At 34.7% G+C, this 14,547-nt stretch overlaps 1 protein-coding gene across 7 annotated transcripts; it reads right to left on the bottom strand.

Annotated features, from left to right (window-relative positions):
• Positions 1-8,186: 8,186 nt before the first annotated feature.
• On the bottom strand, positions 8,187-13,784 carry LOC120080878 (putative alpha,alpha-trehalose-phosphate synthase [UDP-forming] 9). 7 transcript variants are annotated; one of them, XM_039035543.2, is made up of 5 exons: positions 13,401-13,643; positions 12,161-12,290; positions 9,622-11,674; positions 9,260-9,533; positions 8,187-8,964 (listed from the first exon to the last, which is right to left on the bottom strand). In XM_039035543.2, exons 3-5 carry the CDS (start codon positions 11,604-11,606, stop codon positions 8,641-8,643), a joined length of 2,583 nt encoding a protein of 860 aa, XP_038891471.1. In that variant the 5' UTR covers positions 11,607-11,674; positions 12,161-12,290; positions 13,401-13,643; the 3' UTR covers positions 8,187-8,640. The 7 variants fall into 7 exon arrangements, with proteins under 7 accessions (XP_038891471.1, XP_038891472.1, XP_038891469.1 ...); XM_039035544.2 differs by having other exon boundaries at positions 12,021-12,290; positions 13,401-13,600; XM_039035541.2 differs by having other exon boundaries at positions 12,161-12,679; positions 13,401-13,568.
• Positions 13,785-14,547: the final 763 nt, after the last annotated feature.

Here is a 14,547-nt window from a genome sequence, read left to right as displayed (position 1 = left end):
AACCTAGTTCAACACGACAGAACTAAACATGTAGAGATAGACAGACATTTCATTAAGGAGAGGTTAGACAGTGGAAACATATGCATCCCTTATATTCCTTCAAATCAACAAGTTGCTGATGTACTTACAAAAGGGTTACTGAGACAAAGCTTTGATTATTGTATAAGCAAGTTGGGCCTTGTCAATATTTATGCTCCAACTTGAGGGAGAGTGTTGAAAATGAGGTTATTAACCTAAGGGCGTTTATGTAATTGTGTAGACCCCTAGGGTTTCCTACTGTCTATTTATACAGTGTGTCCTTGTGTATTCAGTGTATCAGATTAAACTAATAAGAAAAGTCTCTATATCGTGGTTTTTCTCCCTGTATTAGGGTTTCCACGTAACTGTGTTGTTATTCTTTTCCCTACTCTTTTATTTTTAACAGTAACCATATTTGTTTTACTTTTGTCTTGTTTTTCATTTCTAACTTCAGTCGTTCGTACTTGCACATTTAATTAATATGTCCATAATCAAATATTAGAATTACAATCTAACCTCATTCTAGAAAGTTCCCAACCACTAACAGAGGAAATCTGTGAGACGGTTTTGGGTAGACGACTCGGATATTCAAAAGGTCTAGGTTGGGGCGCTAAACCTAAGTCAAGAAGAGGTAGCAACTCATCGAGTTTGTCATCTACTCAAGGAATGGATAGGAAGGTGAGGGAATTGAGAGCCAATTTCGAACAGTCTCAGTCAAGGATTAAGAAACTTGAAGACGTTAAAAAACAAATGAGAGGATCATGCAAGATAAATAGAAGAAATGAAAACAAAATGATTAAAAACATGATTCAATCGCAGAGATGAGGGCCATCGAAGTAGGTATGATTACTTCATTATTTAGTTGTCTAATATATTGCTATCCTACAGTTAAGGTAGCAAAGTAGTTATGTCTTACTAGTAGCTTTATGATAAAGAATTGTTGGCTATCCTACAGTTATGGTAGTCAAACAACTGGATTTTGATGTGTTTTTTGTCGTTATTGTGTGTTTGTCTATTATCGTCGGGAATGTCATGGAGGGGTGGGTAGAGTTTGGTTATACTTGTTTTGACATTAAACTTGGAGTTTTTGTGTGTTCATAGATGTTTATGAAGTTTGTTGTTTGTTGATATTTATGAAGTTTGAATGTTATGGGGGTGGTAGAGTTCAATTATAATCGTTTTGGAGTTGAACTTGTAGGGTGGGTCATTATGGGGTTTAGAAATATTGTGAATCTATGGGTTTTTTTTTTGTTTGCTTTTTTGGTTTTCGATGTGTTTTGAGGTTGAAGACGAGTAGAAAGAAAGAATGTGAGTGAGATAAGTGTGAGTGAAATCGGTGAGAGCAACATTAGAGAGCGACACTAGAGAGAGCGAAACTCGCGAGAGCAATACTAGAGAGAGCAAGACTAGTGAGATAATATCTAAAGAAAATCTTTCCTAAAAAAGGAGCGAGACCGAGAGGGAGCAAAAGGGAGAGAGAGCGAGAGAGAGAGAGAGAAAGAGAAAGAGAGCGAGAGAGGCTAGAAAATTTTGACCTAATATATTGTCATAAGATAATTTCATTTCCACCTTCGATCAAATTTTGATACTTTTCATTGGAATGTTTTTTTCCCCCTTACTTTATGTTTTTTTCTCTCTCGCGCTCTCTCTCTCACTCTCTCCCCCTTTTTCTCTTTCTCGCTCTCTCTCTCTTTTTTGCTCTCTCTTTAAACATTGTCTCACTAGTCTCACTCTCTTTAGTATTGCTCTCACTGATTTTGCTCTCATTTATCTTAATCACATTCTTTCTTTCTACTTGTCTTCAACCTTAGAACACACATAAAACTACAGAAGGACCCACCCTATCCCCATTATCGATCAGTTTAAGACATAATTGGCACAGATTGAATTCACTTACCAATAAGATTCAATTTGTCGGCGACAGTGGAAGAGTTTTAGTTTAGTTTTCGTTTTCAATAAAAGGGTAAGAAGACAAAGAGGTGAGAGCATTTATGTAATTTGGTATGGCATGATGTCAGTAACGGGTCAATTGACATTATTTTTAAAAAAATTGGGTCATTTGACATTTTGGATCCAAAAAATGGGTCATATGTACAAATTTTCCATAAAGTTTGTGTGTTCGTTGATGTTTATGAAGTTTGAATATTGTGGATGTGGGTAGAGTTCGATTATAATCGTTTATGGATGTTTATGAAGTTTGAACGTGTTGTGGGGGGTGAGTCGAGTTTGGTTTAGATTGTTTTAGGGGGAAGTTTGAGTTTTTTGTGTGTTCGTTCTTGTTTATGAAATTTGAATATGTTGTGGAGGGTGAGTTGAGTTGTGTGATACTCATTTTGGAGTTAAACTTGGAGTTTTTTTTTTGTTTTGTTTTTTTCTATAAGTTTTTTATTTTGTTGCAGGATGCTGTTCGGAGATGAGGTTGGAAGATTGTTGAAAATGCTATGTTCCAGACGTTTTTTCTCTCTCTATATTTCTGAATACATATTTCTTAACGTAGTTTTCATCTTATTTCTTTTATGTATTTCTGAAGACAAATTTCTTTTATAAACTATCTTGTAACTTTTCTTTTATTTGTTATAGTATAGACTTCGCTTTGTTTGTTTTATTTATTATGTGAATCTGTTTAAGTTGGTTAATGATGCTTTACAGGTTATTCAGATCAAATTAAAAAAAATTACAAATTACAAATTAAATAATTTTAAAAGTCAATATTCAACCATTAAAGAAACGGTCGACGCAAAGAAGGTACCGTCGGGAGTTAGTGGAACTCCCGATGAAGAAAGAGTCCGTCGGGAGTTATAGAACTCCCCACGAACTACTGAGCTATCAAGAGTTAATGGAACTCCCAACGAATAGAAGAGACCGTCGGGAGTTAGTGGAACTCGATGACGTATATTACCCTTCGAGAGTTCCTATAACTCCCGATGCCCTATATTAGGCGCCGGGAGTTCTACTCCGACGAATTTCTCCCGACCAAACTCCCGACGATTAGTACGTCGTCGGGAAACGATCTCCTAACACGTTTTCCACCATTTCCTGGTGATTTCATACATCGGGAGAAGTGTGATTTCTTGTAGTGTATTTTCATTACGATTGATTACTTTGAAGTCGTTGTAGGTGAGTAGCAGTGACTTCCTCCATACTATCAGTAACCAACGTCGCCTCTTTTGACATCCTCTGGTGATTGGGATTTCTCGGGAACTGATCCTGGTTATTTCGTTTTGGTGTTTCTTTTCTGCTTATAATTTCATTTTTGCTACTATCAGCAAAGGATTACAATCTATCGGTGACATATCAACTCCTCAAGGTTATTACTAATGCTTTTCTTTTATCAAACCTATCACCATTTAGTCCAATAATAAAATCATATTTGTTCATACTTATTAAACCTAAATTCTTTTAATAGATGACAAAAAATAAGGAAGGGAAAATAGGAAAAGGTGAATCATCGATAGGAAAAAAATAAAATCAGAAAAGAAAAATTAGGAAGTAGAAACAAAGGTATAGTTCTTAATACTAACCTTGTGATAGATAGTGATAGTGTTTTATCATGGTATATCTATGAGATATATAGTGATAAACCACTACCTTATCAATCAAGGATAGACCTCAATAGTATTCTATCACTATGTATCATTATAGATATGTTTTTATTACACATCTCTTGCTTGTTTGCTTATTTGCTCAATAATAGATATGTTTTCGTTTATATATATTTTCATTACCGACATCTTGCTTCTACGCTTGATTTTATTCGTGTTTTATAATAAAAACAATCCCATTTTATATCAGAATAAAGACTTTACAATTAACAATTGATATATAGGATAGTGTTCTATCGATGTCTATCTATGATAGACAGTGATAGACTACTATTAGTGTCTATCTATGATAGGCATTGAAAGTGTTTATCACTGTCTATCAGTGATAGACTAATATCAATGTCTATTTATGATAGATAGTAGTAGTGTTCACTACACATTTGTATTGATAGAGAGGGATAAATATGTCTTCAGTATTGATATCTTGCTTGTTTGCTCAATGATAGATATATTTTCATTTGGATATGTTTAGTTGAAGGCTAGTTACTGGATTGTGTACAGGGTTGGTTAGTTGGTTTGGTGTTTTGATATTTGTTTTGTTTTGAGTTTATATCGACTTTTCGTTCTCGAAATGAAAAGCGCTCTGTTCAATATATTATTTGCAACTGTGTGTTCTTGTTGTTGTAATCATTGAGAATAAGGGTAATTGTATTAAAAGATATGACCATGTAGTTTACTTATAGGATTGATTTCATGGTTTCAATTGCACTAGTCTTGTGTTGTTTAGAATTTTTATTTTACCTCATATGGGAAGGAATAAATTGGAGATATAAATCAAACTGATAGATTACTATCAATATGCCTATCTGTGATAGACATTGAATGAATACTATCACTGTTTATCACTGATAAACAATGATAAAACACTATCAATGTTTATTAATACAGAATAGATAAAGAAGTTTTGTTCCTAGTTTCCTATGATACATACAATAATTAATGTTATTGAAAATATACTAGCTGACATATTGTTTTAATATATCTTTTCAACAGGTGGAATATAAATTCATCATATAGGATCCCAACAAAAATTGTCACAATATACGTAGATCTAGAAGTTTTGCAAATAATAAAAAAAAATAAATTAGATGAATAATGTTTAGATAAAGTTAGAAATAGTCCTTTTGGACATTTTCTTAACCTTAAAATGGAAAAAATTTCTACACAACTATTGAACTACCTAATGCGAAGACAAATCTTTCCAAGAAGCCAAATGTCTTTGGCTTTTATTTTTAATGGGCATATAGCAGGATTCAGGTTGAAAGATTTTTGTTTAATAACAAGATTAAAAGGACATGACTTCCCTATGGTGGATTTAGGAAAAGGAGGTCATGTATTAGAACTTAAGAATGTTTTCTTCCTTCATGATTATAAGGTCACTAAGGGTGATCTAGACAGAACATTCAAAATGTTACGTGATTATAAAAATCACATAGTTAAGGTTAAACCAGCAAAACCTTTACATCTTGGAGAGTATTTTAGTCCCCATGCAACAACACAACAAAACAACAAAACTAATTGGAAACACTTGTATATTATGGACAATGAACAACAGTTGTAAGAATATCCAGGGGAAAGATTGTCGTATAACCTGACGTATGAATTCTTCAAGAAAGCTTCTTATATAGAGAAGGATGTTGTCTACTTATAAGGATTCTCATTAGTATTAGTGTATTGGGCTTTTGAAATAATTCCAAAACTTTCATCTTTTGGAAGAAAAAATTCTAACCAAGGTCCAAGAATGAAAGATGGGAAAGTATGCAATAAGATGAGTTGAGAATCATGCACCAAAAACTAGGGGTGTGTATGAACCACCCAAAATCGCGACCAAACTGAACCGGTTGGTTTGGTCTGATTTTTTTAAAAAAATACAACCGACGGTTCACTGTATACCAAAATCGAGGAGTTCAGGTTGGTCCATGGTTCACAATCCCAAAAAATCATGGAAAATCAAACCGAACCGATATATATATATGTGTGTGTATGTATGGATATTATTCTGTCAGCCCAAATGAGCCCACCCCAGCCCAATCTTATTCTTATCTTTTTAGGGTCCATCTTTTTATGTCATAGTTACTCAGCCCAACTTAAAAAAAATAAAAAACTCTTAACCAAACATATCATCATCTTCTCAATCTCCTTTGACCCTCCTTTTCTTCTCCTATACAGTCTTCATCCACGTCATTGTCGCCAGCTTCTCCTCGTCAGTCGTCGCTCGTCATTCTTCGCTGTCAGTCATCATTCTTCGTCATCACCCACCATTCTTCTCCTTGTCATTCTTCGTCGTCAACATCTCCTCTGACCTCCTTCATTCTTCACCATCAGCCGCTCATCAGTCCAACCGTTCTTCATTCTTTTCCAACATTCAAGTCCATCTTCCACCTCAGGTATTTTTTCTGGTTTGGATATGGCTTTTTTATAAATATGAGCACTTTAATATTATTTTAGTTGAAATTTGTTGTCGAAAAAAATATTAAAAATCTTATGTCATTTAGTGTCTTCAATTGAGTTATGGTGGGTGTCTTTGATTTTCTTCTCTTTTTTTTCCCGTAAATATGAAATTAAAAAAAATAATAAAAAGGAAATTAGAAAAGGAAATGAAAAAAATGAACAAATCGGTTATAACCAAATTGAAACCGATGAAAATTGGTTCCCTACAATTCTTCTTCACTGTGAATCGAGGGGTTCGGTTCGGTCCCTAGCTCGACCCAAAACTAGACCAAACCGAACCGTGCATACCCGTGTTCAAAACATATTCGAAACAAATGACGTAAGTAATTCCTTATTTCCATTTTTTTTCATTTTATTTGCACTTGTATATCACTTGTTTGATAGAAAAAAGTAGTAGTAATCTATCATTATTTATCGATAATAGATAATGATAGAAAGTTGTCACTGCCTACCACTGATAAGCAGTGCTAGAAGTCTATCAATCTATCTTTGATAGATAACGACAGATTACTATCAATGTCTATCACAATCACAAAGATGCTAATATTGTTTTTTAATAATTTAACATGTGTAGTAATTTTGTATGGTTCCATAATCTAAATCATATATCATGCAATATTTCATTAAAATGGAGAAGAAGGGGATGGATGACAAGCAAAAAGAAAAAGAAAGGGAAAAGGGAAATAAAGGACTTGAGGAGTTGATTGAAGAAAAAGGAAGAAAAAATGTGATTGTGAAAAGAAGCATTGAAGAAATCCAAGAACTAAAAGAAGGCCAAAAGAGAATACAAGAAGAACAAAAAGAACTGAAACAAGGACAAAAAGAAATATTAAGTTTGTTAAAAACATTTATGAATGGCCTAAAGGATAGACTTCCATATAAAAACCTTGCACAAAATCTTCCATAAGAGCATGAAAAGAGCCTGAACTGATGGAACAAGACAGTAATCTTGATGAGATTGCGGAGTATGCAACAAATTATACATCTAGAGTAAGTCTTTGGTATGTGGTATTTTAGTTTTTAATTGTAACTATACTTTTACTAATTATAAAATTTCTTTTTCCTGTAGATTGAAATTGAAAATGAAAAGCATAAATGAAGAAAAAGTCTATGTACAAGTTTTTGAACTGATAGACAATGATACACACCCATCGCTCTTTATTATTTCTCTTTGTCATTATCTTTATGTTTGATTTGAGTTTTTTGTTATAGGGATCTTATCGTTTCATTAACTTTGTGTTTCATTTTTTATTTTTTTTCTAGGATTCTAACATCCAAACTCAACAACTTAAAATAGAAGAGTCGGAACCTATTCCAATTATTGATTTAGAAGTCCGAAAAACACAAGTGTTAGAGGATGATCATATGCAAACTAAAGAAAAAGAAAAGGTTTGGTTTTTCTATTAAAATACTTGTTTTGTTTCCTCTAATATTTATAGACAAATGATAGACTTCTATTAATATCTATCAATGTCCATCAATGTCCACCATTGATATTTAAATTATATGTACATCTTCACACAAACAAATAAAAAAAATAGAGAAGAACAAATAAATAAACGAGAACATATACAAAAAGTAAATTGCAAAATTATATAACTCTATACATAGATAAAAATCTGTCAGATAGACAGTGATAGAACTATATCACTGTCTATCAGTGTAGACTAGACAGAGATATAATCACAATCTATACCATTTGCATTCCAATTAACCATATAGTTAAATTATAATCAGTAGATGGACATGAACATAACTCTATCACTGTTTATCGATAATAGATATGGATAGTGATAGGCAGTGATAGAACTCTATCACAATCTATCCAATTTGAAATCCAATTAGTCACACTCTGATACATTTTAATTGAAATCACTTGAAAATTCGATTAAAGAAGAAGAAAGAAGAACATCGGTGAGAATAACTAAATAAGAAAAACCTATGATGAGGAATTATTGCAAATCTAAACAACAGTCACATTCTTGTAGGCTACTAACCTTCCAAGCAAGTTGCAAACATATCATTACACACACAACAAATACAACTTATAGAAGCTTTTCAACAATAAAAAGCTATAATTTACCGCTGCAACTAAAGAATCACAAAGAAAAAAAATGAGCATCAAATCAGACTTTATGCAATGTGGCCAAGAAAGTTTTTGAAACTATACAAGTTAATGCTGCCCCCTACACCGTATATAAAACGCTCCACTATTGACATCATCTCAAGGAGAGGACAATTTTAGTGGGGCGTCAGAAGTTAATAAATGTTATTATTTACAAGAGGAAACTCTAGTTCTTAAGGATATTGACGAAAAACACCAATATCTCTCTTCCAAGTTAATAAAACCGGCTCAAGTGCTGCTGATTAAGCAGCAGAAAACTGCATCAGCAAGCCCTTACCATGCCCGTAACCAAACTCCAAACGTAATTCTCACATGGGATTCCTTGAAAAAAGCAAGTATGAGTGTGGATTGAGAGAATGGTCACCATCCACTACCTTCATCAAATCGTATGGCTTCCATCAAGATGCAGCAGCAAGCACTTCAATGATGCAACTATTCCTCAATTCAAAAAACACTCTCAAAAGAAACACGCATCTGTGGTAGTTGCCGAGGTCTTGGACGTGATGAAGAGGCAAGGCACTGCAGCAATTTCACGACATCGGAAGTGTCGTCGAGGTAAAACTTGGCCTTGCTTGGCTTTCGCCCAACTGTACAGGCAAAAATTTCGGGAGCGGAAGGCAGCGAGGGACTGGAGACTGTGCTTAATATGCTCTCGAACATATCTTCATCTGATCTATCATCTCCAATGCACATCACGAAATCAGGTGGTCTTCCACTATCCACCATTCTCGAGAGAACCTTTTCTGCGACCAAACCTTTGCTTACTCCCTGCAAGTAACAAACAGCTCAACTAGATATTCGAATGGAGATATGCTAATTTGATAAGATAAGATAAAAATAAAGGGTAATTGATTGAGTAGCACTTTTAGGGATAATAATTAAGTGTATAGCAATATTGCCTATCAGTGATATAGTCCATGACTGATAAACCCCTACTAGCGATATGATCTATCACAGATAAATTTCGAAAACAAAATCAAAATTTTATTATATTTGCAAATTATTTTGCATCAAATACTTTGGGCATGATTGTTATATTTGCAACTGCCCCATGAATAAATACCTGTGGCTTCACTTCAACAATATGTTGGCCCCGTTTAACAACTGCTGGTTCGTTGGCAAGTACGTTTTCTAGATGATCCAGCAATTCCTTGGCTTGACAGGATCCAAAGTCAGAATCGGCATCTTGATGATGCCAGACTAAAGCACTCTCTTTGGGTTCTATGCACGAGCCATCTGTTGCTTCTGTATATAATTTCATCACTGGCTCTACAATTTTAATCCAATCTAGATCAGAAGACAACGGACTGGTTTCCCATTCTGAAGTTCCACCCCACCTGCAAAAAGTAAGAAGCTTTAAAATTCGACCCCAAGAAACTTGCACTACAAGAAGCTTAACATGAATCGAACATTTTGATCAAATACCTTATGAAGTACCCATGTTCTGCTGCAATCCCCAACATCTCACAAGAGGCAAACCACTGGCCTAAAGAACTTCTCCCCCTCCCACTAACAATGAAGACAGTGTTACAAGGGTCATTGCAAAGCGTAGTCAAGATAGAGATAATTTCAGGGCTTGGTGTCTTAATTATAGAGCTTTGTGAAATGATAGTGCCATCGTAATCCAAAAATATCGCTCTTCGATGAGTTCTTTTATAAGCTGAGACAATGTGATCAATAGTTAACTTCCTAAACCCAGGAGAAAGAGAAACAACTCTAAAACGCAGACCCAGGCCAATTCCCCAGCACCGTTTACTATAGTGATCTTGACATGCTCTGTCTAAATCTTGCATAAAACTACGAGACCAGTATCCTATATCGTGGGAACTGACATATCGATAATGTTTTTCATGTCGCAGCTGCTTCTCTGACTCCTGGATAGTTATGGCTAGTTCCAAGGCATCAGCAACAGCATCAATGTCCCAAGGGTTAACCCTGATAGCTCCACTTAAAGAGGGTGAGCAACCAATAAACTCAGACACTACAAGCATACTCGTCCGAGGAGAACCAATTTGTAAGCCCATAGCCTCATCCATAAGAGGAGTTCCTTGCCTGCAAACAATATACTTGTATGGAACCAAATTCATGCCATCCCTTACAGCACTCACTATGCAGCATTCTGCTAAAGCATAATAAGCAGTCTTCTCAAACCGTGGGACTGGGCGATCAATCAGAATTACTGGTTTGTAGTTATTTGAACCGTAAGCTTCATTGATCCTTTCAGCAGCCAAGTAGGTTTCCTTCTGAGCTTCATGTACATCTTTCCCTGAACCCCTTGCAGGGTTCACTATTTGAACCAGGACTATTTTGCCCCGTAATGCAGGATGTTGCCGTAAAAGCTGTTCCACAGCGAGAAGCTTCAGGCTTATACCCTTAAAAATGTCCATGTCATCAATACCAAGAATTAATTTCTTCCCCATGAACTGATCTCGAATTTCTTTGACTTTAGCAAATGTAGATGGAAGATTCATCACTGATTCCAACCGACCCATGTGAATTCCTACAGGTAGAATTTTGATATATACCGTGCGACCATAATAATCTAGTCCAATATGTCCCCGCTTGGATTCATAGTCCAAGCCCAACATTCTGCTGCAGCAGGAGAGGAAGTGTCGGGCATAATCAAACGTATGAAAACCAAGTAGATCACAGTTTAATAGGCCACGGAGAATCTCATCCCGAACTGGTAAAGTTCGATAGATTTCTGATGACGGAAACGGACTATGCAGAAAAAATCCAAGTTTAACTCGATTGTAGCGCTTTCTCAGGAACGTTGGAAGAACCATTAAATGATAATCATGAACCCAAACAGAATCTTCCTCAGGATTGATGATTTCCATCACCTTATCAGCAAATATTTTATTCGCAGAAACATAGGCTTGCCAAAGCTGCCGATCGAAGCGATCACCGTGCTCTGGGCACATGGGTAGCATGTAATGGAATAAGGGCCATAGCTGCTGTTTGCAAAACCCAAGATAAAAGTTTTTCTGGAGATCAGAAGGAAGAAATGTAGGTACACAGTTAAAATTGTCGAACAGCTTCTGAGCAACCTCTTCCTGTTCGCTGGCGTCGATTTCAACCTTGAGGGAGCCAATGTATATAACCTCCATCTCAGGTGAAAACCCATTCTTGAGCTGCAATAAAAGTGAGTCCTCATCTAAACTGAAGCACCATTTGCCAGATTGCCCATCTTTTTTAGCGTGCAAGGGCAACATGTTCGCAACTATGATTTTCCGCTCACGGCATACAGATGAAGACTCCGAATCTCCATCATTACTCCCATAATCATCCAGTTCAGAAATAATTCCAGGAACAGTCATTACCCGTGGCAGGGACCTGGGTGTACGAGGGACATCCAGTAAATCTCCAGAAGCCAGGTCCAAAAAGTTTGTGGTTGATCTTGATGCCATGAGTTTCCTCAATCTTTTCCTCTTAATAGCCAATCATACGGATGAAAACAGAAAGACAAGAACTTGATCTGCAAGTAAAGTGCAAGTACCCTCAAACCCATATAAAGGCAACAAAAAATCACGAACTGTATGTACTACAAAACTAGAATCGCAATATGCTAGATCAGAAATTCTGAGCACCCAAGTAGTGAATCAAGTGGGCACGAACTAAATGTGCTAGAAAACTAGAATCGATATCTAAAAAACAATTACAACAGCAAGAGTGAAACTGCAACTAACCAAATCAACCATAAAACAGCAGAGGCCATAGAAGAAAGTATACTAGCTAATTATCATCAGAAAACGAGATGATTCATAGATAGGGAACAAGAAAAAAGATTATATAGCATTCAAAAAAGGAACAATGATACAAACCAATCCAAAAATTAATTTGCTAAAAGGCACTGATGTCTCACAAACAGCAATACATGGGTAGGAAGTTCTCTGTAGTTTTAAGGCTTTATGTATCGTAGCCACTCGGCATAATAATACTTCTACAACGCAACGCGTTTTACCGTTGAGAGAACCCTTATACAGGCAGGCCGCAGGCTGGAGTCATTCATAATCCCAAACAGTGGCACATAGATATTGATGATTGCAATTATTCATTCCAAGTCACTTCGTCCTTAGTATTACTCTGTCACTCTGTCACTCATTTCCAAGGCAGTCATATTAAAAAAAATGTGAAAATATATAGCAAAGGAAAATTTTCTCGCTGGCATATAATAATGCATGCATTAACTTTACTCTTCTGGATGAAGGAAGGGAGAACAAAACAAGCTTCCAATCAGGAATTTCGAATCCAATTAAAATCTGCCAACTACTTTTTCCAGCTATACGCACAGTAAATCTGTCCGATCCACCAATAAAGTTTATTTGAACGAAAAGACCAAATAGAAAAAATGTTGAGGATCGCTAATTAATAACATTAAAAACAAATCAAAATGAAGAAATCATCTATGACATCTGTAAAACTACGAAATGATGAACCGTGAAGTTTAAGCTTCGCGAGTGAGATGTGTGACCGCGTCTGTCTGTATATGCAAAAGAGCAAAGAAAACAACAAGAATGTTGAAAAAAGCCACTACTCAGCATCTACATTTCTAGATCTCAGTGTAAAAGAACAAAATCACATCAAAGAACAATCTGAAAACGAAACTCAAACCAGAGATTATTTTAAATTAAGAAAAGAAGAAAAAAAAAGATAAGATAAATTTACGAACCACTAAACCACGATTTGATCAAACACATTTCCCAGCCCAAACGAACAGATTACACAAGATGAAATGAAGAAGAAGTCGTATACTATACATATATAAACAAAATTTCATTTCCTAAACAGAAAAAATCAGAGTTCGACGACCGTCTTGAACGCGTCCAACTGCCGTTTGGTTGCAGAGAAACCACAAAGGAAAGAGTAGAAGGTAATGAATTTTGTACGTATTCTATTTTTAAGTCACAACCATAGAAAAAAACAGAAGTTGAAAGAAAACTCATCTCAACTGAGGAAAACAATTAACGTCGTGCCAAATAAGTACAAACCACATCTGGCTATGGCTGTAACAATTGCAAAACACAAACGCATAGAAGACAAGAAGAACAAACAACAAAAAGAGATGAAATCGAATTCCGTTTTCTCCTTCATACGTGTTCGTCAACAACCGGAGAGAAGAAACAGAGTAATCCGAAAAACGAGTTAACCAAAATCCATACACAGATCAAAGAAGAGTTAAGAAAACAGAGAAGAAAACTCACGGTCGAAGCGATCGAGATTGAAGAAGGAAACTGTGGTGTGGTTGCTTGATCGATCATTCACAAGAGAGAGTAAAAAAATTAAAAAATAAAATAAAATAAAGGGATTGAAGTTAGAAAAAAGGAGAAAGGTATATAAATACAGATAATTATCCAAAAGAAAATTTTGTTATTATCATTGGCAACGCTGAGCCGAGTCTTTGTTGTTTTTGACCAACCCTCTTCCCCTCGGTTTCGTTCTCAATCGGATTGGATTGCAAGGATTTTCAACTTCCATCCCTAAATTACCATTTTACCCCTCTTCTTCGTTTTTTTTGTACATATCCTTATTCTTTTCCGATAAGATAATATCCGACTTTTCCTTTTCCTTTTCTTTTCAAACTTTTTAAAGTAAGAAACGCATTCTCAGATTTTATTGCCCAAAACGTAGTCCTCATTTATGAATAGTTATTGTCCATATATTTTTTAAAAAGAATATATATATTAAATTTAAATTTATATGGAAAAATAAAAATATTTGACTTTTATATGAAACTTTTTGGTGCCTAACTATAAGCAAGTTGGTATGTTGCTAATGTAATAGTTTATCCACGTGAAAATATTCATACCCTAGTAATAGAGATTTTTCTTCCACTACGATTTGATCCCATATTGTTTTAGGGTTGTTTTCAAATATTGGAAAAACGAATTAAAATATTTATAAATCAACAAAATTTCACTCTCTATTTGTGATAGACACAGATAATGATCTATTGCAGATAGAGAGTGATATTTTGCTATTATTTGTAAATATTTTTAGCAATTTATCATTTAAACTAATTTTATTTCTTTTATCATTAATTCATATTTTTAAGTATTGTAATATAAAAATATTTCATATGTTTAAATGTTTAGGCCACTTTACTCATTTTTATATTGTTTATTCGATAATGATTTTACTTTTTTAAGATATATCATATAGAAGAATCTGACATCTAATGAAGTTATAAATTTTATATCAACTGAATTATAATATTTTATTTTATGTACTCACATGTCTTATTATTGAGTGGTTATTAGTTGGTATAACCAATATTTCACATTAACATTTAGCTAACATAATTTTCTATAATTAAAATTGAAAGTCTACAATTGTTAAAACATAAAGTTC

This window comes from Benincasa hispida, chromosome 7 (assembly GCF_027475165.1).
Source record: "Benincasa hispida cultivar pf3 chromosome 7, pf3_genome.v1.1, whole genome shotgun sequence".
NCBI lineage: Eukaryota > Viridiplantae > Streptophyta > Magnoliopsida > Cucurbitales > Cucurbitaceae > Benincasa > Benincasa hispida.
Note: the sequence above shows the minus strand (reverse complement) of the source record. Positions and strands in the feature narration are given on the sequence as shown.